The following is a 27,466-nucleotide window of genomic DNA, read 5'->3' as shown; positions in this document are numbered from 1 at the left end:
ACTTTTGTGCGGCTACTAAAGATTCATTACAACAGATGAAAAACAGTGTTTAGCTAGTCCTGTGGGATTGGCCTATTGTTTCATTGATCAGTTCGCCAGCAGCCATTTATCCAAAACTATGTAATTTTTGTCACATCAGTCACAGGCTGCTGAGAAGCAAAGAAAACTTGTTTAAGTAATATCTTGGTAGAAGAGGTCCCATAACAAGGAGATACAATCTGAGTGGTGGCAGTGATTTTCCAATTGCTTGCCCCACCATTCTCCTTGCTCTAATGCCAAACATGTGTTAGTTTTAATCAAGCATTCTCACTAGCTTGGAGATAATGTGTTGATTAAATTTTTTAGTTGCTCTTTAATAAGCATTTCAAAATGCTCTTTATAAGCAGGTGTGCAAAACTTAAGGATGAAAGTGTCACTGCCAACTAACAAAGCTTAATGAAACTTTGCCCATACATAAAAAGAATTGCTGCAGCATAGTGCAGAAGGTAATTAAAAGAGATATGCAGTGAGACAAACAGAAATGTTGGTCACAAGGTTGTTAAGCGGTTTTTGTGGTAGAGTGTTTCATTTCTCCAGCAGCATCTTTGGCAACTACTGGATGGTCATTGGCACATGTAGGTGTGCTGCAATACATGTCCCCAATGCATCCCAAACATGCTCAGTGGGATTAAAGTCAAGGGAGTGGGCAGGACAGTTCATTTCCTGAATATCCTCTCATTCCAAGAACTGCTCCTCCCGCACTGTATATTGCAGTCACACATTGTCATCCGTAAAAATTAAGTCAGGACCAAATGCACCCCTGAAAAGATGCACATGGAGAAGGAGTACAATATCAGAATAATGTTGTCCAATGAGTGTTCCATGTTTATAGATTTGGAGGGCAGTATGTTCATGGAACATTCTGCCTCCACACTCCATAACATGTTGACCTCCAAAATGTTCATGTTTGACAGTGTTCCTGGTTTGACCTCCAAAATGTTCATGTTTGACAGTGCTCCTGGTATATGTGACTACACACTTTCTCACATATTGCAATGATAAAACTGCCTTGTGTGATCAACTGAATTGTGGTGTTGTCTTGTTGCAACATTTCAATGAGTTTCATACCCATCATCTTCAGGAAAAGTGTCAGGATGCTGTGTTCTGCATACCTGTATAGCTGCTGGACTGCTGACCTTCTGTGGGTGGGCCAGTACATGTTTCAGGAAGCAGGTGACATATCAGTGGTACTGTGCTGCATTCGCCCACCGTAGGTGTGGCACCGGTTTCTGGAGGCACTTGATTGACCCACTACAGAAGAGGTCAGCATCCAGCAGCTACATAGATACACAGAACACAGCTTACTGACACTTTGCCTGAAGATGATGAGTATGAAACTCATTGAAAGATTGCAACAAGGCACTGCCACCACTTAGCAGATCAACCAAGAAGAGTGTATCAATGTTCCAACATCTCACCATATGGGGGTATGTCCAGAATCACTAGTCAGACTGAATCTGCTCTCATCCAAGAAGAGCTTGTGACCCCATTCCTCGTTGGTCCAGTTTGTAGGCTCTTGTTGCTGTTGCTAATGGTGTCGCCAGTGTGTGGGTGTCTACAGAACACAGCTTACTGGGCACTGTGTAAAGACACTGTCTCTGCGCAGTCACCATGCCTTTGTGGAATGCAAGATTGCACACCTTATCGTCCTTAATAAGCGTGGTTGCAATTGGTGAACCCTCCTTATCTGTTGCACAGTATAGTAGTTATCTGCTGCTTTAATTGATCATATCAAGTTGTTCATATGTTGTGTTACTTTACCTATCTCCTCCTCAAGTTTTGCAGTGCAGCGTATAATCAATGACAGAAGAGTTTCTACGTCCGGCTTCTGTATCTTGTGGCAATGACTCTTGCCTGAAAGTACATTTTATGATGTAATCCCTTTGTGTTAAAATGAAATAAGTCCTGATTGGATTTAAAGTTATATCAGCTGTATGTAAAAATAACAACATTAAGGTATTTTAATGGCATTTTTATGTTAATAACTTCTTTTGCTACTGTTTGCTAGAATAATTTTATAGTTACATTTGAGAAAAGAGAGAAAAAAAAACTGGTTATCATTGTCTAAGATAGCAGGTTGCTAGTGAATGAGTTTTATTTCTGTGCCATCATTACACTTCAAAGTTAACTTTTTCTCTGCAAGGTTTTGCAACATATCTTTCGGTGGTCATGTCTTTTGCAAAGTTATTGTATGATAATGGCCTTGTAAATTTTATAAGACACTGCAGGTCATTTACAGTTTCTGTTTTAATTTATTCTTTACACAAATGCTTTCTGTTTCTCTTATATCTCTAGCTGCATTGGTATTGATCTACCTTCATTGATTTTGTGCAGCCGCAAGCCATCTGTTGAAGGTCACCCGGGAATTTGTGGAGAAGAAAGTTCACATTTACAAGAAGAAGTTGAGTCACCACCACAGTATAGTTGGATAGTTGAAGAATGTATCTTAGCTGCATATGACAAGAAAAGTGTGACGTGCCCCACACATGGTGATATACCTCTCGCCCAAGTAGCACCAGACACAGTGAGTTAATTTTGTAGTGGTTTATAGGAAGAAATGGTGCGCATAATCAAATGTATATACAACTTATTGAATTGATATTCTTTTTTGCCAAAGGTGTTTTTAGACTTAGGAGAAAGATACCTTATAAGACCAGGAAACATCAAGAAAGGTCGCTTATTGGGAAGAGGAGCATTTGGCTTTGTATTCAGAGGATCATGCAAAGTGCGAGGTTCCAACAATTACATTGATGTGGCCATGAAAATGTTGCAGCCTGTTCAGCCTGGTCCAAATGCCAGGCAATCTGCAGTAATTGCTTTCAAGGTAATGCACGTTTTTCCCAGAGAAGTTTATATATGAGTTGGAGAGTGCAGTGTTTCAGTTTCTTGTCAACATTTTTTTTTTCTTCTCCCCCCCCCCCCCCTCAACCCCCACCCCCCACCCACCCCCCCTACCAACTGAGTTTAGTGCTTTAGTGGCTGATGTTTCATTTCATTATGTTCACCAAAGAAAACACATTAAGATTAGTGGAGACCAGATGTTACTTATAATAGATAGTTGTAAAATACTTACTACTACTTCTAGTGGACTATTTTGTGGATACGAGTAAATCTGTAAATCATAACATTTTATTGCATAAATTAAAAGAATCCAAGAGGAGAGAAATATCCTTTAAATTACTTACCTAATAATTAAAAGACAGGAAACAATGTTTTAAGGTAACTTATAACAGGAATGAAAAGTTGCTAAGAAATAAATCAGCTTAAAACATACGGCAGTGAGGCAAGACTCAGAGGAGTATATTAGGGCCTTGTCTGTTCCTTTTTCATGCTAATAATTTAATTTAGTTGGAAGATTGAAACCTATGCAGTTGGCACATCCTTTGTCAGCTGGGGCAGTGATGTGCAATCCACTGTCAACAGTAGTTCAATGAGTCACAATATTCTGTCAACTTACCTCAATACAAATATACTAGTTCTAAATTAAGAGAAAACAGTGACAATTTAATTCCTGCATAACTGTAATCTAAATACAAATGTTACTCCATTTACACCTCCGATGGCAATCTTCTATATAGATAAGCACAAATTTATGGGTATGATTGTAGATGAATGTTTGTCATGTAAAGAACATATGAATCATATTTGTAAGGAAGTCAGTGGAAATTTGTATTGACTAAAATGCGTCTCAGCCTTCCTGAACTGTGTTACCTAAAGGCAAATATATTTCGGGTTGAAAAATCCTCATCTTCAATATGATATTGAGATCTGGGGTGCGGTACTAGCAGTCTATAGAGACAGGCTTTTAGATCACAAAAAAGGCAGTATCAATGTTAGCAGTCATAAGCGAGTAAGAACCTTGTAATGAAATTTTCAGAAAATACAGGGTGATTCAAAAAAACATATTTTACAAACTGACATGACATCGGGCATACAACAAGGATCAGTAATCACATACGAACAGGATGTTACAGAGGCCATCTGGGGCTACTAAACGACATTGCAGTTATTTAGTCACATGCTACAAATGGACACCCATTACACGAGATGCGCAAAGTTTTGTCCAGATGCATCAAGGCATGCATGATACTGATGCTGCATTCAACAGCAAACCCTCTCAAAGATGTCTGGTGTATCGCAAAGACGACCTACTGCCACAACAATCCTGCCTACTGGGTCCTCTAGTGAGATAACAGGTCTTTCATACACAAGGCCCAGCAGATACTACCACAGGAAAAAATTGATTTGAGACAGATTGGGTGATCGTGATGGCCATGCGACTGATCCACCATGACCAATCCAGTGGCCAGGAAATGTTACCTGCAGACGTGTGCTCACTTGTCTGCTGAAATGCCTGAGGTGCCATCACGCTGAAATCAAATACAATGATGAATAGGCTTGGGAACGTCATTCAGCATGTTTGGGAAAACCTCTTGTGGGGAATGTGAGATACAAACAATGATCAAGGCAGTCTGGGAGAATGTACAGCCCAATTCAACAGTCTCCAACAATGCCAGCCCACACATTAAGGGTAAATTGCCATTGTGAGACATGCACATGTGTAGCCTGTGGGTTCACATCCACCTACTTATGAAGGATGTGAAAACAGTCATAATCGTACCATTTAGCTGGTTCGAGAGTCTCATCATGACATTTGGTTTACACAATGCTGCTTTCTTGACAAAGATTCATTGACTCCATGTTGCAAGGGTTGTCATTCTGTTCAGGATACCTAGATGACATCCTCATCTTTTCACCCATTGCAGAAGAGTACCAGCAACACTTGTTTAAAGTTTTCAAATACTTAGAATAGCACGACTTAGTATTAAATACTGTTAAGTGTGTTTTTGGTAACCCATAGATTACCTTCTTAGGTCATCTAATTTGACAGCAGGGTCATTGCTGTTACTCAAGAAAGTAGCCTAAGGGCAGTTCACCTGTCCAGTGAACAGACCCAGTGCACTCAGCTTTTGAGGCTGCAAACCAAAGCATAGAAAATGCTGCACTCCTACCACACATCGCATTGGATGTATCTTTTGGGTTGAGGATGGAAGCTAGCCAGGCTGTTATTGGTGCAGCATTGCAACAGCAAGTCAATGGTGCTTGATAACCACTCACCTTCTTCCCACACAAGCTGTCCTTTTTGCAACAGAAATGGAGTGTTTGTGATAATGAGCTTCTTGCTATCTACTAATCAATCAAGTCCTTTCATCCTCAGTTGGAAGTCAAGAGTTCACAATATTTACAGACTACAAGCTATGTGTCTACATCTTCAGACAGAGCAAGTGCTCACTGTGACAGTATAACCGTCTGAAATTCATTGCCCAGTTCAGCACCAACATCTGCCATATTTCAAATATTGACAATGTGATTACCAACTACTTGTCTTAAGTTAGCAGTGAACGAATGTTATAGTTATTGGCCAACTTACAAAGACACGAGAGTCCGATCAGGGACTTTGAAAACTGTTGAATGACGCATCGTCCACTCTTCAGTTGGTCAGTGTTCTGGGCTCAGATATGAAGCCACACTGATTAGCCCAAAATATTACGACCACCTGCTTAATAGTTTGTTTGTCTGCCTTTGGAAAGATATACACCACTGATTCCACGTATCAGGGATCCGACAGTTTGTTGGTGGGTTTGTGCAGGTATGTGGCATTAGCTGTGCATGCACAGGTCATGTAATTTGTGTAAATAATAGACCACTGATTTGTGTACATGCTGATGGCGACCCAGATGGGTTCCATAGTATTTACATCAGGTGAATTTGGTCCCCGAGACATCAGTGTGAGTTCATTGTAATGCTCCTCAAACAACAATTCTGGCTCCAAAGTACTGCTAAAAGATGACATTGCCATCAGGGAAGACATCAAGAATGAAGGGATGCAGGTGGTTTGAGTTATCAGCGTGTCTTCGATTACTACCACAGGTCCCATGCAAGTGCAGGAAAATGCCTCCCCATAGTATAATATTGCTCCCACCAGCCTGTGTCCATGGCATGCTACACATTTCGTCCTCCGTTCACATCATAGATGGTGTTTGTGGAGATAATCATTAACCTAATGTAGGAAAAATGTGATTCACACGAAGTGCTGACACATTTCCACTGATTGACAGTTGAATCCTGATGGTCCCATGCCCATTGCAATCATAACTGACAATGTCATTGGGTCAACATGTGAACACACAGGGACGGTCTGCTGTGGAGCTCCATGTTCAACAATTTACGATGACCGGTGTGCTCCAGAACACTTGTGCATGCACCAGCATTGTGGTCTTTTGGCAGAGATGCCACAGATCACCATCTATCATACTTTACCCCACGTTCCGCGAAGAGTCATGAACATCCAACCATTTAGCATCTATTGGTAGTTCAACTGTCCTCCTACCTCTTTCTGTAGACGCTCATGACAATAGCACATGAACGTTCAACCAGCTTTGCCATTTTTGAGATACTTGTTCATGGGTTCTGTCTAATAATAATATACCCTTTGTCATGGTCGCCTGTCTCAATGGATTTCCCCATTTGCAGCCCATATCTTCACTAGGGTGATCCCCGTCCGGGTCTGCTCCACTTATGTACTTTTGCCAGTGCATCACATGCCCACAAGTGTACTGGGTGGCATCCAATGTCGCGGTGGGTAGTGGTCATGACGTTTTGGCTTATCAGTGTATATTGCTACATTTCAAGCAGAAGATCTCATCCTATCCTGCTCAATGCATTCTGCATACATGTTTTCAATAGCCTTCACAGCTGTGCCATCCTAGCATCAGGTCATCAACTCACCTATTTTAATACATTTTGTGTGCCCTGGTATCCAAAGTGGTTGTCACAAGTTGGCTCATGTGTGTCTTCAGAATCACTGGAGCAAGATATTCTGTCTTCCTGCATGTGCCAGTTGGAGATTCTGTAGGTATGACAACACACTTTGTGCATGTACCCATTAATATTGTAGAACCACTTCCACCATCAAATGGTCAGTGCTATGTATTAACTGCAGTTGACTGTTTCACTCATTGGTCAGAAAGTATGCCAGTTGACAGCACATTGGCAGAAACACCAGCCTTTGCCTGTGTGTCAAATTTGGTATTGTGCTTTGTGCACATAACTATGGACCACAGCTGGCAATTCAAATCATAGTCATTTACACAGCATAGTAAATTCTGTGCCACACACTATCACAGGCAACCAGCAACCATCCAGGAAGCAATGTCGTGATCAAATGCTGGCACTATTCTTTAGAGGGCTGGACTGATGTCTCATGACAGTTGAACAACTGCCTTACCCATGGTCTTGCTTGGTCTTTGCACTGTGTACAAACTGGACTTGAATTCATCACCAGCAGAGCTAGTGTACGATGAAGCAGTCCGGCTGCTTGGTGAGTTTATAGATGCAAGTTCTGTATGACTACCTGACCACAACCAATAAGACTTCATTTGTTGCCTTATGTAACATATTGCATGCATTTGCCCTCGTCAAGTGCCAAGATGTGGAAGGACACCTGCCTACATGCAGTGGTGACTTGCAAAAATACACGTATGTCACGTTATGAACAGACATTTTCAAACCATTGCTACAACCCTCATACACAGGGCCATATTGAGTCATGAGTAAAGGGGCACAAACTCTGGACATACTATTTAATGGTAAGGCTACTACAGTCTCAATTGACAGACAGAAATTTGCAAACATATTTCCGGAAGTGTTGCCAACACTCATGCTGCAAACCAGCCACAGCCCCAACCACAGCTGCAACCATCCAAACCAGATTCAGTATCTGATCAAAGAATGAGATCTGTATGTCAAGTGCATTTTCGTGCAGGATTTTTTGATGATGCTCTGCCTCCAGTGAAGTGGCTGATGGAGTGGTCTAGATCACTGACTGCTGTCTTTGTCCAAGATTTCACATGCCAGCTGCCACAGGTGCTGATGTTTGGGATCAGTGGTTGATTTGTTCTTGTTGTGCTTTGTGACATACTGTGAAAGTGTCAGGGTGTGAAAACTTCATTGCAAATAGAGACAGATCTCTACTAGCACTAATTGAATGCAGAAAACTGGTCTCAAGTTCTTACACAATATCTTTCTCTGTTTACATTAATACAGGGCCATGAGTTTGATTCCTGGCTGGGTTGGAGATTTTCTTCATCTGGGGCTGGGTTTTTGCATTGTCCTCATCATTTCATCACTCGGAGAAGTGGCGAGACTGGACAGTGAAGAGATTGGTAATTTGTACGGGTGCTGATAACCATACAGTTGATCACTCCACAAACCGCATATCATCATCATCATCATCATCATCATGTTTACATTAATAGAAGTCTGTTATTCCTGGTACATTGGATGCACACCAGGAGAGCATAATTAACATAGAGATTATACCTCATGGAATTGTCATACAGACTATGCTGAAATGTTGCTCATATGCACAGAAGCCAATAAAAGTTAGACTGTCTGAAGCAGTCAAGGTGATCAGCATTATTTGGAATAGATATGCTCAGCCAGAGAGATGCCCAGTAACCTGAAATCATAGGAACAAGAAAGGTGAAAAGTCTAGCTGATTTCTGAGGATTCATATTTTTTGAGAGTTCTGACAAAAGTTTTTTCCTTGCTATGTACATTTTCCATGAAGATATAAAAAAATGAAAGCAATAATGTTGTTTTTGTGGAGCAACAACAATTATTCCTTTTGTTTTATAATTTATTCATCTCTGAATACAACATGGAGAACCAAATGAAGTAGTACAATGCTTGGAACAGTGGACTGTTATTTGGGAGGAGTGACCACCAATTCATGTCTGGCCATCCAGATTTAGGTTCTACTACAGTTTCCTTGATTACATTAAGGTTCCTACTACAGATTTTCCTTTGGAAGATACATGGCCAATTTCCTTGTTCATCTTTATTGAATACAATTACTATTCTGTTTATAATTACCTCATCTTCCTTAATTTTTTCTTCAAACAAAAGAAAGAAATACACCAAATCACACTCTTCATTATGGTTCACAAAATATATTTTCATACAAAATGTAAGGTCAGAGTATAAACTGACATTTCAATGAATTACTGTGGGTTAATCAGGAAATGGTTTACACCACTGAATTTTCTGCAGTTATTGAAAGAACAGTTCACACAAGTTGCTACAGTCAGTGCAGGTATACATTTAGTGTCCTTTCCAGGATTATTTCATTTTTTATTACATGATAGAAGTTGGAGAAAGCTGTAAGATTTGAAAACCAAGACAGTATTGATAGTCTCTGATCAACTGCTTTTGGGCCATGATACGAAACTGTGCTGGATAACTAATTGACATCAAACAAACGACCTCCATTTAATGATAAATAAATACCATCTTCAAACATAAACTTACTTTTCTGTTGCTGCTTACTGAATTTCAAAATCTGTGGGTCCATTTGCAGGTACAGGTAACAACTGAAACATTCTGTTGTATTATGTGAGTATTTTGTGACTGAAGGCAGCCTGCATTTATCACAGAAATGTCACAGCCACAGTTGTGAAAACTTCCATTATAGATCAAATGAAGCTTTCAGTTTTGAGGAAATGCGACATTACCATCATAACACTGTTAATTAACTAAGCTGACATGATCCTGGAGTATTGCTTATGCCTTTTCTGAGATACTTGACCATATCCTACGTCTTTCAGTAGCTAAATGATTTAACGTAGGAGATCAGCTCCCTTAAAATTGCGTGGGTTGCTATGTACTTTATTCCTCAGTTACAACTCTTGAAATATTCGTGATTGAGCATTAAGCTTGTAGATGCTGAGTAAGTGGTTAAGGAGACCAAACAGCTGAGGTCATAAGTCTCTATTCATCTGCCAAGACAAAAGGAGGGTACTCAATATGTTTATGTACAGAATAAATTCTGTATGCAAGTGCAAGAAACTGTTCTAATTGTTTTTGTTGTATGCTATCTGAGGCAGAACATGGGTACCAGCCCACTAATCGCCTAGTGGGAAATGGAAAATTGCCTAAAAACCACATCCAGGTTGGCTGCCCCACTGACCTCTCATTGTTAATCATCTGGGTAGATTTGATCCAGGGCCGGCATACCTCCCCATTGTTAAAGGAGTTGCGGTAACATGCTCACCTACCAGGATGGGTCATTAAGCTCAAATAGTCAATATTATTCTAGTTACAAAGTATGATATCTTGTGTGTTCACTGCATTGATAACCTTTACCCAGAACAGCAGTTCTGTTGGTTTTAACATGTTGTAATGAATTTTTGAAACAGATGCAGTGATTATTTCAGTTTCTGCTACTTTGCAGGAATAAACGCAAGTAACTAACCTAACCTAACCTCAGATGATAAACAGGTATTCATTGGACAAATATATTATACTAGTACTGACATGTGATTACATTTTCACACAATTTGGGTGCATAGATTCTGAGAAATCAGTACCCAGAACAACCACCTCTGGCTGTAATAAAGGCCTTGATATGCCTTGGGCATTGAGTCAAACAGAGCTTGGATGGAGTGTACAGGTACGGCTGCCCATGCAGCTTCAACACGATATCACAGTTCATCAAGAGTAGTGACTGGCGTGTGGTGACGAGCCAGTTGCTCTGCGACCATTGAGCAGAGGTTTCCAGTTGGTGAGAGATCTGGAGAATGTGCTGGCCAGGGCAGCAGTCGAATATTTTCTGCATCCAGAAAGGCCCGTACAGGACCTGCAACATGCGGTCGTGCATTATCCTGCTGAAATGTAGGGTTTCGCAGGGATCGAATGAAGGATAGAGCCAAGGTTCATAACACATCTGAAATGTAATGTCCACTATTCAAAGTGCCGTCAATGAGAACAAGAGGTGACCGAGACATATAACCAATGGCACCAGATACCATCACGCCGGGTGATACGCCAGTATGGCGATGATGAACACACGCTTCCAATGGGCATTCACCGCGATGTCACCAAACACGGATGTGACCATCATGATGCTGTAAACAGAACCTGGATTCATCTGAAAAAATGACGTTTTGCCAGTCTTGCACCCAGGTTCGTCGATGAGTACACCATCGCAGGCGCTCCTGTCTGTGATGCAGCGTCAAAGGTAATCACAGCCATGGTCTCCGAGCTGATAGTCCATGCTCCGGCAAATGTCGTCGAACTGTTCGTGCAGGTGGTTGTTGTCTTGCAAACATCCCCCTTTCTTGACTCAGGGATCGAGACGTGGCTGCACGATCTGTTACAGCCATGCAGATAAGATGCCTGTCATCTCGACTGCTAGTGATACGAGGTCATTGGGATCCAGCACGGCGTTCCGTATTACCCTCCTGAACCCACCGATTCGATACTCTGATAACAGTCATTGGATCTCGACCAACGCAAGCAGCAATGTTGCAATACGATAAACTGCAATCGCGATAGGCTGCAATCCAATCTTTATCGAAGTCAGTAACGTGGTGGTACACATTTCTCCTCCTTACATGAGGCATCACAACAACGTTTCACCAGGCAATGCCGGTCAACTGCTGTTTGTGTATGAGAAATCAGTTGGAAACTTTCCTCATGTCAGCACGTTGTAGGTGTTGCCACTGGTGCCAACCTTGTGTGAATGCTCTGAAAAGATAATCATTTGCATATCACAGATCTTCTTCCTTTCAGTTAAATTTCACGTCTGTAGCATATCATCTTTGTGGTGTAGCAATTTTAATGGCCAGTAGTGTATTATCTGTTATATATAGTTTCCTCCCTTGTGCACATCTAAGTTTAAACATTGCAATGTTTTAAAATGTACATATTAACAATGTATGATTATCATGTGCAGTTAAATCTGACATTTGTCTTGAGAAATATACTGTGTTAAATGGTAATGAAATAGTACTGTGTGTGAGAAATTAATTTTATCTCCCTTTCAAATCAGTTTAAAGAAGTTGTGTTTTCATTTGTTGATATAGGCAGCCCAAGGAAAATGGGATCGCGATCCTTTACAGTATGCATGTAAGGCATACTGTACAGCACGTCAAGAGCTCAACATTCTTCTGAATTTGCGGCATCCAAATATAGTGCCACTAGTGGGTGTCTGCCCACGACCACTCGCCCTTGTGCTGGATCTTGCACCCCAAGGAGCACTGGATGCCACCTTGAGACACTACAGACGCTCTGGTGCTCGCATTGGTGCTTATGCATTACAGGCCATTATCTTGCAGGTAGCTGCATTGCTTTAGATGTTCTTTTTGATTATTTTTGAGTAAGTGGTGTAATGTAAAGTTTATGTATAGATTTTATTGCTTTTTCTGTTGACGATGTTCCACAAGTTACAAATTACTTAAAATAAATTTGTGTACTTCACAGATAACCATGTTCCCAGAATAGCAGTTGTATTTTTTTACATACCATGAATAATTTTTGTAAAAATCATACAGTTTTTCTTGCTTTCAAAGCTCCCAGTCAATAATAAAAGTGCTCACAATGAGTCACTGGCTCTAACCAATAAGAAAAAACATACTTCAACTACTTTCCTTTCTCCTACCTTTAACCTTTTTAAGTTAATTTCAGTAGATTCCTGACTTAGCAATACACAGACTGCAAGTGCCATGATTTGTATCATTCCATTATTGGTAGGATTAAAAAGACCAAGTGTGATGACTCAGTGGTAAGACACTGGATTCACAATTGGGATGACAATGATTCAAATCACCATCTGGACATTGGGTTTTCTTAAATTATTTAAGGGAAATTCTGGGATGGTTCCTTGGAAAGGGCACAGCTAATTTCCTTCCCAATTGATCCCCAACCTGAGTGTGTGCTCTATCTGTAACAACCTCATTGTCAAAGGGATGTTAAACCCCGATCTCCCTTCTTTTGGGAGGAAACATTGTAGGATGTGACACACATGTATGGATTTAGTCACTCTGATTTTAAGATGCCATATTTCATTTCATAGAATGGTATATTACTATTATTTAAATATTTCTCGTCTGTTGTTGTTGTTGTTTTCGTCATCATCATCTGGCTGAAAGCTAGTCTGGCATGGCACTCCATGCTAACTTTCTTGTGCAAGTCTCAGTTCCCTCCATTATCAAACAGGTGATTCCTTGATGCCTCAGGATGCATATTAGTATCCTATCCCAGGGAATTTGTGTCATAAATAAATTTTTCTTTGATTCAGCAGTATGGAAAGGACAGATAGCTACTCATCTCATAGAGGAGTTTCAGACAGTTACAATGAAAAAGATACTAGAAATAAGACCCTTAGTACCCAGAGAGAGTGACTGTGTGTGTGAGTTGTTATGTGATTCTGTGAGAGTTCTACTTCTAAAGGACTTTGTTCGATAGCTGAAATATTTCTAGTATTCACACTGCTCGTGTGTGACTCAATGCTTGCTCTAGCAATATCTTTAGAATATGTTCTTCCCATATGGTTGTTTTTCCTTGATTCAGTTTGGTACCTTTTTGTTAGTTATCTTATGCACTCATTTGATCTGCATCGTTCTTCTATAACACTATATTTCAAACACTTTTATCCTCTTTTTGTCTGTACTTTCTGTTGTGAATTATACACTTCTATATTAAGTTACGCTCCAGACTAATACTTCCAGAGAAAACTTCCTTACACATAAACGTATATTAGAGGTTACAATATTATGAAAAGGAAAGTTACTACTCACCATGTAGTGGAGATGCTGAGTCACAGATAGACACAACAAAAAGATTGTCACAAAATAAGCTTTCAGCCAACAAGGCCTTTGTCAAAAATAGACCCCCCACCCCCACCCCCCTCCCACCCACCCACACTCTCACACACACACTCACACACACACACGCACACACACATGCATATGCAATTCCAGACACGCAGCTGCCAGAGACTGCAGTCATATGTGTTTGTGCGTGTACCTGTGTGTGTGTGTGTGTGTGTGTGTGTGTGTGTGTGTGTGTGTGTGTGTGTGTGTGTGTGTGTGTGTGTCTATTTTTGACAAAGACATTGTTGGCCGAAAGCTTATTTTGTGACAGTCTTTTTGTTGTGCCTATCTGTGACTCAGCATCTCCACTGTATGGTGAGTAGCAACTACTTTCCTTTTCATTATTTTGTTACTTTCCATCCTGGATTTTCCATTGTTATATCAGATGTTAACACCTTTTTCAGAAACAGTTTTCCTTTGATTTCCAGTCTGCATTTTGTAGCATCTTTACTTCTGCAACTATCAGTTATTTTATTGCTCAAATAGTAAAATTCATTTACTTCTTTCAGTGTTTCATTTCATAATCAGATTGCCACATCATCACTTAATTTTATTCAACTACATTACATTAACATTACTCAACTTTTATTGATGTTCACCTCATAACTTCTTTTCAAGGCGCTATCCCATTCCATTTCACTGATCTTCTATGTCCTTTGCCATCCCTGGCAGAAGTACGCAATCAGCAAACCTCAAAGTATTTGTTTCTGGTTGCTATTCCCATTTAATCAGTGTACGCATTTAACAAAATTGGGGTATGCTACAACTCTCTCTCTCACCCTTCCCACCGGCTGCTTCCCTTTCATGCCTTCGAGTCTTGTAACTGCAGTCTAGTTTCTGCACAAATTGTGGATAACCTTTTACTCCTTGTATTTTTACCCTTCTATCTTCAGAATTTCAAAGAATCTATTCCAATCAAAAGATATCTCCAAGTCTACAATGTAGGTTTGTCTTTCTCCAACCTGTCTTGTAAGATAGGGTCAATATTGCCACTTGCGTTCCTACCTACCTCCAGAACCTGAACTGATCTTCTCCCAGGACAGTTTCAGTCTTTTGTAGAAAACTTGTGTTAGTGATTTGCAGCATGTCTTATTAAACTGATAGTTCAGTGCTTCTTGCACTGTACAGCACCTTCCTTCTTTGGTGAAGTCTTATCGTGTTGTGACTTTCTCAGATGTCTTGCATACCAAGTATAACAGGATGTTAATAATCAGAAAAGAATGTTGTCTATTCCAGGTACCCTTTTCCCATGTAGGTCATTAGACCAATAAGTATTCAAATTTTTATTACAAGTTTCATCTTACTTATTAAAAAAGCGTTGTCAAAATAAGTAATCCTGTCCATACATAAACATGCAAATATATGTAAGGAAAAAAAATGAAACAACTGCAGCCATCATTTTGATGTTATTTTAATATATTGCAGCCTGTTTTTGTGACTCAGTAAACCACCTTCATGCCTTAATTGATGCCGAGTGGTTGACCCCCAATCATCCAATTGTATACACAAACCATGAATGGTCAACATCTATGAAGTGACTCCCATAGAATACATTGAAAGTGATGTTGTGTTTGCAACCATCAACAACCTGCCCACCCCTGTAGTGTAAGGGACTGGCAATTCTCACATTCAACTGTTTGCACTACTTTATCTTCCCATACCTAACTCTGCAACCTTATCTCACTTACTCTGCAAAATCAAAATGTGAATAACATGTTACTACAGATGGTAAATAACTCCTGTACGGAAGACTGTATAAGTTTTTTCACGCCAGACGTCACAGCCTTGAATTTATTAAAAGACAGTTCCACTTTGCTGTTATAAAATCACAGTCATTTATATTGCACAATTAGCTGATATCAGTGACATATCATTTTCGACTGCTACTCTTACAATCGTAACTTTACACCCCTTGTGAGTGTGTACAAACATGTAACTGTCACTTAAATATTTAACCACTGTTGTAGTGGACTTGAGCATTCCAAAATGTTTTTCTCAGTCAAGCCAACTACAACAGTTGTTCAATATTTAAATGACAGTCACACATCTGTACACATTCATACAGAGTGATGGTGTAAAGTTATTATGACAGGAGTAGCACTTGAAAATGACATATGGTGTTGTGTAATGTAACTGTGTCAGTGTGTGAGAAACAGTATGCTGTAACTGAATGTTATTGAAAGACAATTCCATTTACCATCTTGGCTGATTGGCCACGCATGAAGCACCCTCTCCTTCAGTATGACAATGCCAGACTACACATTAGTGCAGCGAGATCAGCAGCAATCTGATGCCTTTGGTTCACTGTCATTGATCAGCCTCCGTACAGTCACAATTTGGCCCCATGTGATTTTAATCTGTTCTAAAACTTAAAGGTCACCTTCGAGGACTTATTTTGGTAGTGACGAAGGGGTGCAAGCAGATAATGATTTTATAATAGTCAAGGTGGGAAATGAAATTGTCCTAAAAGAAAACAGTTAAGTGGTAATATTCAGACTCTCCCTCTTTCTGCGTGTTTCAAAAACTAAAATACTCTTTGTTTGTTTCCAGTGTGTTCCGTTGTTTACAGCCTATGCTGCACCTTCAAAATGTTGATATGAAAAATAGTTGTATGGTTCCAAACCTCCTGTCCTGATATTTCTGATTTCATTGTAATTTCACATGTTATTCATTTATATTCATTACAGATTCATTGTAAATATATTATTATGTTCTCATTCACAGGCAGCAAAGGCAATAGAATACCTCCATCAACAGCACATTATTTATCGTGATTTGAAGTCGGAGAATGTTTTAGTGTGGGAAATGCCACCACCATTTCATGACGAAGCTGACAACTGTGTTCATATAAAACTAGCTGATTATGGTATGTTGTATCTCTTAGCTTAGCTTATTAATTTATGCAGTTACTGTTTGGGGAAAAAAATATCACTGACACTTTGAACTAGAAGTTAAGCCTGACATTCTCAACAATAAATTCTCTATTTCAGGAATTAGTCGGTTGACATTACCCTCTGGAACAAAAGGTTTTGGTGGAACAGAAGGGTTCATGGCTCCAGAAATTATGCGTTATAATGGTGAAGAAGAGTATACAGAAAAAGTAAATTTTTGTTTGTCACTTGTGTTCTTGGTAGTATTTATTTTAATCCTCTATTTTCCACATATGCGTGCAGTGACTATTAACGTTTTTGCAATTTATATTTCTGATTCATTTCAATTTATCACCTAGTTTCTTTAATTGAAATTATGGAGTATAAATAATGTTAAATTACAAAGGGACAGAATGGTTGTTCAGTACTTAACTTTAGAAGGTGTCGTTCCTAATAAAGCCAATAGAAACACTTAAGCACAAAATTAATATGGAATGGAAAGGTATGTAGGAATGTAAATAATTTAACAACTCACCATGTGGTAGAATCATTGAGGTGTTACATTAAGTACAAAATAGTAATCCTAAAATTAAATAACTCCCTAAGATGATTAGGTGACATTTTAGAACTATGTGTTTCTTTCTTAATGAGAATATAGGATTTGGTAAACAGAAGGGAAGGGGCACAGATCACTAAGACAATTGTTTGAGAGGATGCCACCTGCTGTGAGGGTAAGGGGGATGTAAGGTAGGTAGTATGAATAATTATAATTGAAGCTTAGTCTTTATGTATAACTATTGGATACTTCAGGTAGGTGGGTGCAAAGAGTTTTCATTGTTCAATCACACAGGACATATATGGAGACACTTGTGATATTGAACATCAGCTAGAAAGAGAGTCCTTTTAATTGAACCAAATATGTATTCAGTTAAAAACTGAAATCATAGAAATATCCATTTTTCCCAACTAAAATGAAATCCAGTCCTCTTCAGAAAGAAATGCGGTAGTATGATTATTGAGATTATGTGTCTTTCCTAGACATTCAAATGCAACTTTTTATGAACTGCTGAGAATTAAACCTCATTTATTCCATTCAAGTTACAGCACACTCGAGCTGCTCTTTAAGGTGAATTAGAACAGAATTTTTTTTTTTTCACATTTTTGGATTTTTATCTCATTATAAAATTTGCAAATTTCCAAATAAAATGATACGTACATCACTTATAAACTCACATGGGAAGTATTCAATTTTATTTTTTAAGTATAATCTACAATGGTTGAAAATGTTAAAATTTTTATAAGCATTACTTCAAGATCTAATAAAATTGGTAATTGAGGCAACAGTTTGTTGCGAATTTTGTGTGTATGTTTGTGTTTGTTTGTGTGTCTATCGACCTGCCAGCTCTTTCGTTTGGTAAGTCACATCATCTTTGTTTTTTTATATATATATAAAAAGAAAGATGATGAAACTTACCAAACAAAAGCGCTGGCAGGTCGATAGACACACAAGCAAACACAAACATACACACAAAATTCAAGCTTTCGCAACAAACTGTTGCCTCATCAGGAAAGAGGGAAGGAGAGGGGAAGACGAAAGGAAGTGGGTTTTAAGGGAGAGGGTAAGGAGTCATTCCAATCCCGGGAGCGGAAAGACTTACCTTAGGGGGAAAAAAGGACAGGTATACACTCGCACACACACACATATCCATCCACACATACACAGACACAAGCAGACATTTGTAAAGGCTTTACAAATGTCTGCTTGTGTCTGTGTATGTGTGGATGGATATGTGTGTGTGTGCGAGTGTATACCTGTCCTTTTTTCCCCCTAAGGTAAGTCTTTCCGCTCCCGGGATTGGAATGACTCCTTACCCTCTCCCTAAAAACCCACTTCCTTTCGTCTTCCCCTCTCCTTCCCTTTTTCCTGATGAGGCAACAGTTTGTTGCGAAAGCTTGAATTTTGTGTGTATGTTTGTGTTTGCTTGTGTGTCTATCGACCTGCCAGCGCTTTTGTTTGGTAAGTTTCATCATCTTTCTTTTTAGATATATTTTTCCCACGTGGAATGTTTCCCTCTATTATATTCATATATATATATATATATATATATATATATAAAAATAGGGAAACATTCCACGCGGGAAAAATATGATCTTTACAAATGTCTGCTTGTGTCTGTGTGCGGATGGATATGTGTGCGACACTATCCAAATTGAACTCCGCCTGGAACAGTTCCGTCCTCAGTCACAGCGGAACCCACCTCCTCTTCCTCAAAATCACCCTCTCCAAACCTTCCAGCAATTTCTGACTTCCAGCCTTGCCTCTCAATCCTTCTTAAAAAACCTTAATCCTACTCCCAACATCACCACTACTGAAGCCCAGGGTATCCGTGATCCGAAGGCTGACCGATCCATCGTCATCCTTCCGGCGGACAAGGGTTCCACAACCGTGGTACTTCATCGTCGGGAGTATGTGGCTGAGGGACTGCGTCAGCTTTCAGACAACACCACATACAAAGTTTGCCAAGGTAATCCCATTCCTAATGTCCAGGCGGAGCTTCAAGGAATCCTCAGAACCTTAGGCCCCCTACAAAACCTTTCACCTGACTCCATCAACCTCCAGACCCCACCGACACCCCGCACCCCTACCTTCTACCTTCTTCCTAAAATTCACAAACCCAATCATCCTGGCCGCCCCATTGTAGCTGGTTACCAAGCCTCCACAGAACATATATCTGCCTATGTAGATCAACACCTTCAACCCATTACATGCAGTCTCCCATCCTTCATCAAAGACACCAACCACTTTCTCGAATGCCTGGAATCCTTACCCAATCTGTTACCCCCGGAAACCATCCTTGTAACCATTGACGCCACTTCCTTATACACAAATATCCCGCACGTCCAGGGCCTCACTGCGATGGAGCACTTCTTTCACGCCGATCACCTGCCACCCTACCTAAAACCTCTTTCCTCATTACCTTAGCCAGCTTCATCCTGACCCACAACTTCTTCACTTTTGAAGGCCAGACATACCAACAATTAAAGGGAACAGCCATGGGTACCAGGATGGCCCCCTCGTACGCCAACCTATTCATGGGTCGCTTAGAGGAAGCCTTCTTGGTTACCCAGGCCTGCCAACCCAAAGTTTGGTACAGATTTATTGATGACATCTTCATGATCTGGACTCACAGTGAAGAAGAACTTCAGAATTTCCTCTCCAACCTCAACTCCTTTGGTTCCATCAGATTCACCTGGTCCTACTCCAAATCCCATGCCACTTTCCTTGATGTTGACCTCCACCTGTCAAATGGCCAGCTTCACACGTCCGTCCACATCAAACCCACCAACAAGCAACAGTACCTCCATTATGACAGCTGCCACCCATTCCACATCAAACGGTCCCTTCCCTACAGCCTAGGTCTTCGTGGCAAACGAATCTGCTCCAGTCCGGAATCCCTGAACCATTACACCAACAACCTGACAACAGCTTTCGCATCCCGCAACTACCCTCCCGACCTGGTACAGAAGCAAATAACCAGAGCCACTTCCTCATCCTCTCAAACCCAGAACCTCCCACAGAAGAACCCCAAAAGTGCCCCACTTGTGATAGGATGCTTTCCGGGACTGGATGAGACTCTGAATGTGGCTCTCCAGCAGGGATACGACTTCCTCAAATCCTGCCCCGAAATGAGATCCATCCTTCATGAAATCCTCCCCACTCCACCAAGAGTGTCTTTCCGCCGTCCACCTAACCTTCGTAACGTCTTAGTTCATCCCTATGAAATCCCCAAACCACCTTCCCTACCCTCTGGCTCCTATCCTTGTAACCGCCCCCGGTGTAAAACCTGTCCCATGCACCCTCCCACCACCACCTACTCCAGTCCTGTAACCCGGAAGGTGTACACGATCAAAGGCAGAGCCACATGTGAAAGCACCCATGTGATTTACCAACTGACCTGCCTACACTGTGACGCATTCTATGTGGGAATGACCAGCAACAAACTGTCCATTCGCATGAATGGACACAGTCAGACAGTGTTTGTTGGTAATGAGGATCACCCTGTGGCTAAACATGCCTTGGTGCACGGCCAGCACATCTTAGCACAGTGTTACACCGTCCAGGTTATCTGGATACTTCCCACTAACACCAACCTATCCGAACTCCGGAGATGGGAACTTGCTCTTCAATATATCCTCTCTTCCCGTTATCCACCAGGCCTCAATCTCCGCTAATTTCAAGTTGCCGCCACTCATATCTCACCTGTCATTCAACATCATCTTTGCCCTGCACTTCCGCCACGACTGACATCTCTGCCCAAACTCTTTGCCTCTGTATATGTCTGCTTGTGTCTGTATATGTGTGGATGGATATGTGTGTGTGTGCGAGTGTATACCCGTCCTTTTTTCCCCCTAAGGTAAGTCTTTCCACTCCCGGGATTGGAATGACTCCTTACCCTCTCCCTTAAAACCCACATCCTTTTGTCTTTCCCTCTCCTTCCCTCTTTCCTGACGAAGCAACCATTGGTTGCGAAAGCTAGAATTTGGGAGAGGGTAAGGAGTCATTCCAATCCCTGGAGCGGAAAGACTTACCTGAGGGGGAAAAAAGGACGGGTATACACTCGCGCACACACACACATGTCCATCCACACATATACAGACACAAGCAGACATATTTAAAGACAAAGAGTTTGGGCAGAGATGTCAATCGAGGCGGAAGTGCAGAGGCAAAGATGATGTTGAATGACAGATGAGGTGTGAGTGGCAGCAACTTGAAATTAGCGGAGATTGAGGCCTGTTGGGTAACGGGAAGAGAGGTTATATTGAAGAGCAAGTTCCCATCTCCGGAGTTTGGATAGGTTGGTGTTGGTGGGAAGTATCCAGATAACCTGGACAGTGTAACACTGTGCAAAGATGTGCTGGCCGTGCACCAAGGCATGTTTAGCCACAGGGCGATCCTCATTACCAACAAACACTGTCTGACTGTGTCCATTGAAGCGAATGGACAGTTTGTTGCTGGTCATTCCCACATAGAATACATCACAGTGTAGGCAGGTCAGTTGGTAAATCACGTGGGTGCTTTCACATGTGGCTCTGCCTTTGATCGTGTACACCTTCCGGGTTACAGGACTGGGGTAGGTGGTGGTAGGAGGGTGCATGGGACAGGTTTTACACCGGGGGCGGTTACAAGGATAGGAGCCAGAGGGTAGGGAAGGTGGTTTGGGGATTTCATAGGGATGAACTAAGACGTTACGAAGGTTAGGTGGACGGTGGAAAGACACTCTTGGTGGAGTGGGGAGGATTTCATGAAGGATGGATCTCATTTCAGGGCAGGATTTGAGGAAGTCGTATCCCTGCTGGAGAGCCACATTCAGAGTCTGGTCCAGTCCCGGAAAGTATCCTGTCACAAGTGGGGCACTTTTGTGGTTCTTCTGTGGGGGATTCTGGGTTTGAGGGGATGAGGAAGTGGCTCTGGTTATTTGCTTCTGTACCAGGTCGGAAGGGTAGTTGGGGAATGCGAAAGCTGTTGTCAGGTTGTTGGTGTAATGGTTCAGGGATTCCAGACTGGAGGAATTATGTGTTTGTATTGGTAGCACTGGAAAAAACAGTATCGTATCATTCCATAGTATAAACACACATTGTATGTCAAAGTGCTAACATTTTTCTGAGGAAAAGTGACAAATACATTGGTAAATCTCTCAAAAAACAAAGCGTTTTTAAGAAATGTGGGTTTCACAGTAATAGATTTTTGAGTAAAGGGAAACATTGTGTTCAACATGTGGTGTGTGAAGTTACAGACAATGAAATACAGGCAAACTCATCAGTATCTAGAGAGACACCCATTAGTGCTTCGAAGATTAAAATAAAATGTCGTGATACACACTTTTCTCAAAACAAAAGTGATGTAACTGGTAGGCTAGGTTATATTCCGATAGATTTACACATCCTAACAAGGGTGTTAGGTGAATGTGTGTGTTGCAAAATATGTGGAGGGCCAATTACTTTACATGAAGACAGTGAGGTATGAAATGGGCTAGCCAGGAAACTTATCATTAATTGTGCCAGTTGTAAATATACTCATTCATTTTTGAATTTTGATAACTGTAAAGATAATTATTTTGACGTAAATGTTAGGTGATTTTACGGATTGAGGGCTATTGGCAAAGGACACACTGCAGCAGAAACAATGTGTGCCGTGATGAATACACCGTACACCGTGCCCACCTTGTAAAATCAACAAGTATGCAGGATTTATTGTAGCTGCTGTGGAATCTGTTGCATGTGAGTCAATGAAGGGTGCTGTAAACAAAGCTGAGGAATAAATGATGGTATAACTGACATACCAGTAGCTTTTGATGGCACTTGACGGAAGAGCGGCTACAGTTATAGGCATTCTGTTGCTACGGTGACCAGTGTGGATACTGGAAAGGTTATAAATTTCCAGATTTTAACCAAGCATTGTTAAAAGTGTAGATCAGGAAATGAAGAGGTGTATATCTGTGACAGAAATTATGAAGGAACAAGTGGTGGTATGGAGGCCTCTGCAGCTATTGAAATTTTTAGTCGATCAGTGAATGAAAGGGGAGTGTGTTACACTAAGTTCTCAGGTGATGGAGACTCAAAAGCATATAACAGTGTAGTAGCTGCTCAACCTTATGGTGAGAAGATTATCACAAAACTGGAATGTGTTGGTCATGTCCAGAAGAGAGTGGGCACCAGGTTGAGGAAGTTGAAACAAAGTTTGAGAGACAAGGCACTTTTTGATGATAAAACCATAAGACACAGGCTGACAGACAAAATGATTGATGAGTACAGCAGCATTATGGGATGCCCATTAGAAATAATATTGAGGATCTGTTGAAAGTGAAGCAGGCAGTATGGGCTACCATCTTCCACAGTCTGTCAACTGATGAAAAACCAGTACACTACCTTTGCCCTCCTGGACCTGGTTCATGGTCCATTTACTTTAATGCCCAGTACTCAAACAGTTCATACAGCCATAAACATTACATCCCAGCAGCAGTCATGGATATCAGAAAACCTATTTACATAGATCTGGCAAATCCTGAATTACTGAAGAAGTGTCTGCATGGTCAGACTCAAAATCCTAATGAGTCATTCAATAATCTTATATGGACTCGCTTACCAAAAAATGTTTTTGTTGGAATTAAAAAATTGTATTTCTTAAAGCAGTGGCTGAAATGCAATTATTATAGTTCAGTAAACTCAGAACATACAGTTTAATGTCCAGTAAAAGTTCCATGTCAATGCTACTGTGGTTCCTGAAATACAGGGAAGCCAACTCACTAAATTTAACATTGTCAGGATAGGGCTTTCCAACTCCCCTCAAGTAAATGCGCGTATGTGGCTCACGTGAGCACATCACAATCTTGTATGTTGAGAGTGTGACACTGAACTGAATAGTAGCAGATCACTTCATATTCTTCATAACAGCAAATAGGGAAAAGGGTGATGCCCATGTCATCTCTCTGTGCCCTCTTCCTCATAGAACATTGTTTCAGGTCTAATCAGACCCAGTGTACAGCAACCATACATTGGGAATGAACATCTCCTTACACGCTGTGCACTGCACATGTACAGGATGTGTTCCCTCAATGTGTGCTCTTGCTTAGCACTATCTGAGAACTTGCAGTAATATAGGACAATAGTGAAACTATACATAGTGTAAAAGTACATACAATACACTAACACAAAATATCATATTTTTGAGCATCAGCTCCTCCCTTCAATCTGCTCTACTGGTACCCTTCATGCTATTTCTTTGATCTGACAAATATCTATAGAGTAAAAGACACACACCAGTTCAAAGTTTACTATTTTTACTTTTGAAATATAGACTACGCAAGTAATATGAGTGTCCCACTAGTGAAATGCACGAGGAATCGCTCCAGTGGTCTGTATTTCACATGCCTTTCCACCACAAATAACTGACATCACAAGATTGTCCTGTTATATAAGGTGTGGGCATGATTTCATCTCTTGTATCTTGGAAACAACAAAAAAACTAGAATTTTGCTCATCTCAGTTCTAAGACACTTAAAGGAAACATTTGCTATCATTTTTCGAGAGATTTGGAGTAATGTTGTAACAAAAACAGAGTACTGATCTTTCAGATAAGTTAATAGTTATTTGAAGAGAGAAAGTAATATGAAATACCTTATATTCAGGTATTTAGGTAAGATCAAACATTTGAAAATCCAGGATGGAACATAATAAAATATAATTAAAAGAATAGTTGCTACTCACCACATAGCCGAGATGCTGAGTTGCAGAAAGTGCAACAAAAAGGCTATCAGTAAGTTAGCTTTTGGCCTACTAGACCTTTGTCAAATCAACTATCCTTTTCATTGTGTTGGTATTACACAGTTTTTTTCTTATAATTACTTCCCGTTACTTTCAGTGTTGAACAACAAGCACAGTATTTTTGGATTTTACTGAACCATTTATCTTGTGTTGTATTTTCTTATCCCATTACACTGCTGTAATTTTCTCTCTTATTTTACAGTTGAAGGAACATCTTCCAGATAACTTCAAGAAAATATTCTTTTTTTTCTTCAGGTTGACTGCTTTTCGTTTGGAATGTTTATTTATGAGCTGTTGACCCTTCACCAGCCTTTTGAGGGACATGAATCTGTAAAAGAGTGCATACTAGAGGGAGGAAGACCACCACTGACTTACAGGGTAATGTTTATTTTTGGTTTTTCAAGATCACTTTGCATTTTATGCAAGTTAAAAACATGTGCAAAAATGAGTAAGACTTTTCTCAGTAAGCATGAATTTCTCTGCAGTTGAATATGTGGATGTGACCGAACCTTCTAAACCAAAACTTTCTAGAACTCGTGTAGTTGACAGGATTGAAGCAGAAGTGTGGAGAACGTTCAAGACACTGACTTCATAGTACTGGAAGTGTTTTGTTGTCATTTGAATTACATCTCATGCTTCATTCTTTATTTTTCAGATGTCTACTCTGATTTTCTTGGCATTACATTCCAGGTTGTCCTTCATTTCACTGCATTCTCATAATTTCTGTAGTGTTTCTGTTTCTGTTTTTTTTTTTTTTTTTTTCTTAAGGATCAGAGTGTCTTTTTTCCCATGAACTCTGTTTTCAGTAAAGGGAAGAAAAACTGTCTGGGCTAATAGCAAATAATTTAAGGGGGGCCTCTGTCACAAGTGATAAAAGTACCAAGGTATCCTTATTGCATCAGAATATCCGAGGACTAAGGAGTAAGCTTATGACTTGCTTATTTGTGTTGAAGAATTACAGTTGAGAAAACCAATTGATATATTCTGCCTCTCTGAACATCATGTGGCTGCTGGTATAGATATGTTAAATGTTACAGGACCCAAATTAGCTTCTTACTTCTGTAGAGAAAATATGGAGAAAGGAGGAGTTGCCCCATTTGTCAGAAACTGTTTTGATTTCAATAATATTGATATTAATAAATTTTGCTCAGAGCAGCACTTAGAAGCTTGTGCAACAGAAGTAGTATTTCATGATAAGTCCTTTATAGTAGTAGGTATATACAGATCACCTTCAGGGAATTTTAACCTCTTCATAAAAAATCTGGCAACCCTATTGTCCCATGTCACAGTAAAATATAAGGAAATAGAGGTTACCGAGCGAGGTTCTGTTAGCACACTGGACTCGCATTCGGAAGGACGATGGTTCAATCCCACGTCCGGCCATCCTGATTTAGGTTTTCTGTGATTTCCCTAAATTGCTCCAAGCAAATGCTGGAATTGTTCCTTTAAAAGGACACAGCCGACTTCCTTCCCCATCCTTCCCTATGAGACCTTTGACCTCACTGTTTGGTCTCTTCCCCCAAACAACCCAACCAAGTTAATGAAAATAGTGGTTGCTGATGATGTTAATGTGAATTCATTGAAAAACTCTGTCAGTGAACAATTATTGCAGTCAGTAACACTTTCATTCAATTTAGTTCCTTCTATGAACTTTGCAATTAGGATATGTAAATGCTTTGAGACTGCTGTTGATAATATCTTTGTAGACAAATGTAGGGAAAAAAGTCGTATCACAAATTCAGTAGTAAATAGGGTATCTGATCATGGCATGCAGCATCTTGTGTTAAATGTTGAAATTTGTCGGGATAAAAAGTCTCTTAAATCGGAGTACAGGAGGGTAATAAATAAGTCAAAGCTTGAGAAATTCAGGAAACTGCTCAAAGACATGAACTGGATAGATGTTTACAATACTCCTGACTCAAATGGAAAATACGAAGCATTCATTAATAAAGTTACCTTAACTTTTAAAAATTTTTTTCACCTAAAGGTAACTCAAATCACACAGAAGTCAAAAAATAAACCATGGATTACACAAGGAATATAGAGATATGTGGGACAAAAAGGTAACTGTATCTATTATCTAGGAACAGCTGTGATGTTAGCATTGTAATGCGTTACAAAGAATACTACAAAATATTAAAGCAAGTAATCCAGAAAACAAAGCAGCTTTATTATGAGAAAAAGATAACTACATCAGGCAACAAAATAAAAACTGTATGGAATATTGTGAAGACAGAGACAGTTGGGGCCAAAAAGGAGATATAAGTTTAAAAAAATATCGCATACTTTTGTTACTTTCATTCTGTTATGTCATACGGGATCATATTCTGGGGTAACTCATCAAACCGAGCAAAAGTTTTTAGCTTGCAAAAGTGTGTAATAAGAATCATTTGTGGTGTAAATTCAAGAACATCTTGTAGAAACCTGTACAAGGAACTTTGTATTCTAACCACTGCTTCTCAGTATATTTATTCCTTGATGAAATTTGTTTCGAGTAATATATCTCTATTTCCAACCAAT

The 27,466-nt window shown here is 40.1% G+C and overlaps 1 protein-coding gene across 1 annotated transcript in view; it reads left to right on the top strand.

Annotated features, from left to right (window-relative positions):
• Nucleotides 1-27,466, top strand: part of LOC124720213 (leucine-rich repeat serine/threonine-protein kinase 1) — a 150,417-nt gene that overhangs the window by 94,268 nt on the left and 28,683 nt on the right. Inside the window, exons 32-37 of the mRNA XM_047245563.1 lie at nt 2,374-2,563; nt 2,657-2,863; nt 11,967-12,218; nt 16,479-16,620; nt 16,745-16,854; nt 25,202-25,324. Of these exons, the coding sequence (XP_047101519.1) occupies nt 2,374-2,563; nt 2,657-2,863; nt 11,967-12,218; nt 16,479-16,620; nt 16,745-16,854; nt 25,202-25,324 (1,024 nt within the window). The remainder of the gene's footprint in view (nt 1-2,373; nt 2,564-2,656; nt 2,864-11,966; nt 12,219-16,478; nt 16,621-16,744; nt 16,855-25,201; nt 25,325-27,466) is intronic.

This window comes from Schistocerca piceifrons, chromosome 1, assembly GCF_021461385.2.
Source record: "Schistocerca piceifrons isolate TAMUIC-IGC-003096 chromosome 1, iqSchPice1.1, whole genome shotgun sequence".
In the NCBI taxonomy this organism is placed as follows: Eukaryota; Metazoa; Arthropoda; class Insecta; order Orthoptera; family Acrididae; genus Schistocerca; species Schistocerca piceifrons.
Note: the sequence above shows the minus strand (reverse complement) of the source record. Positions and strands in the feature narration are given on the sequence as shown.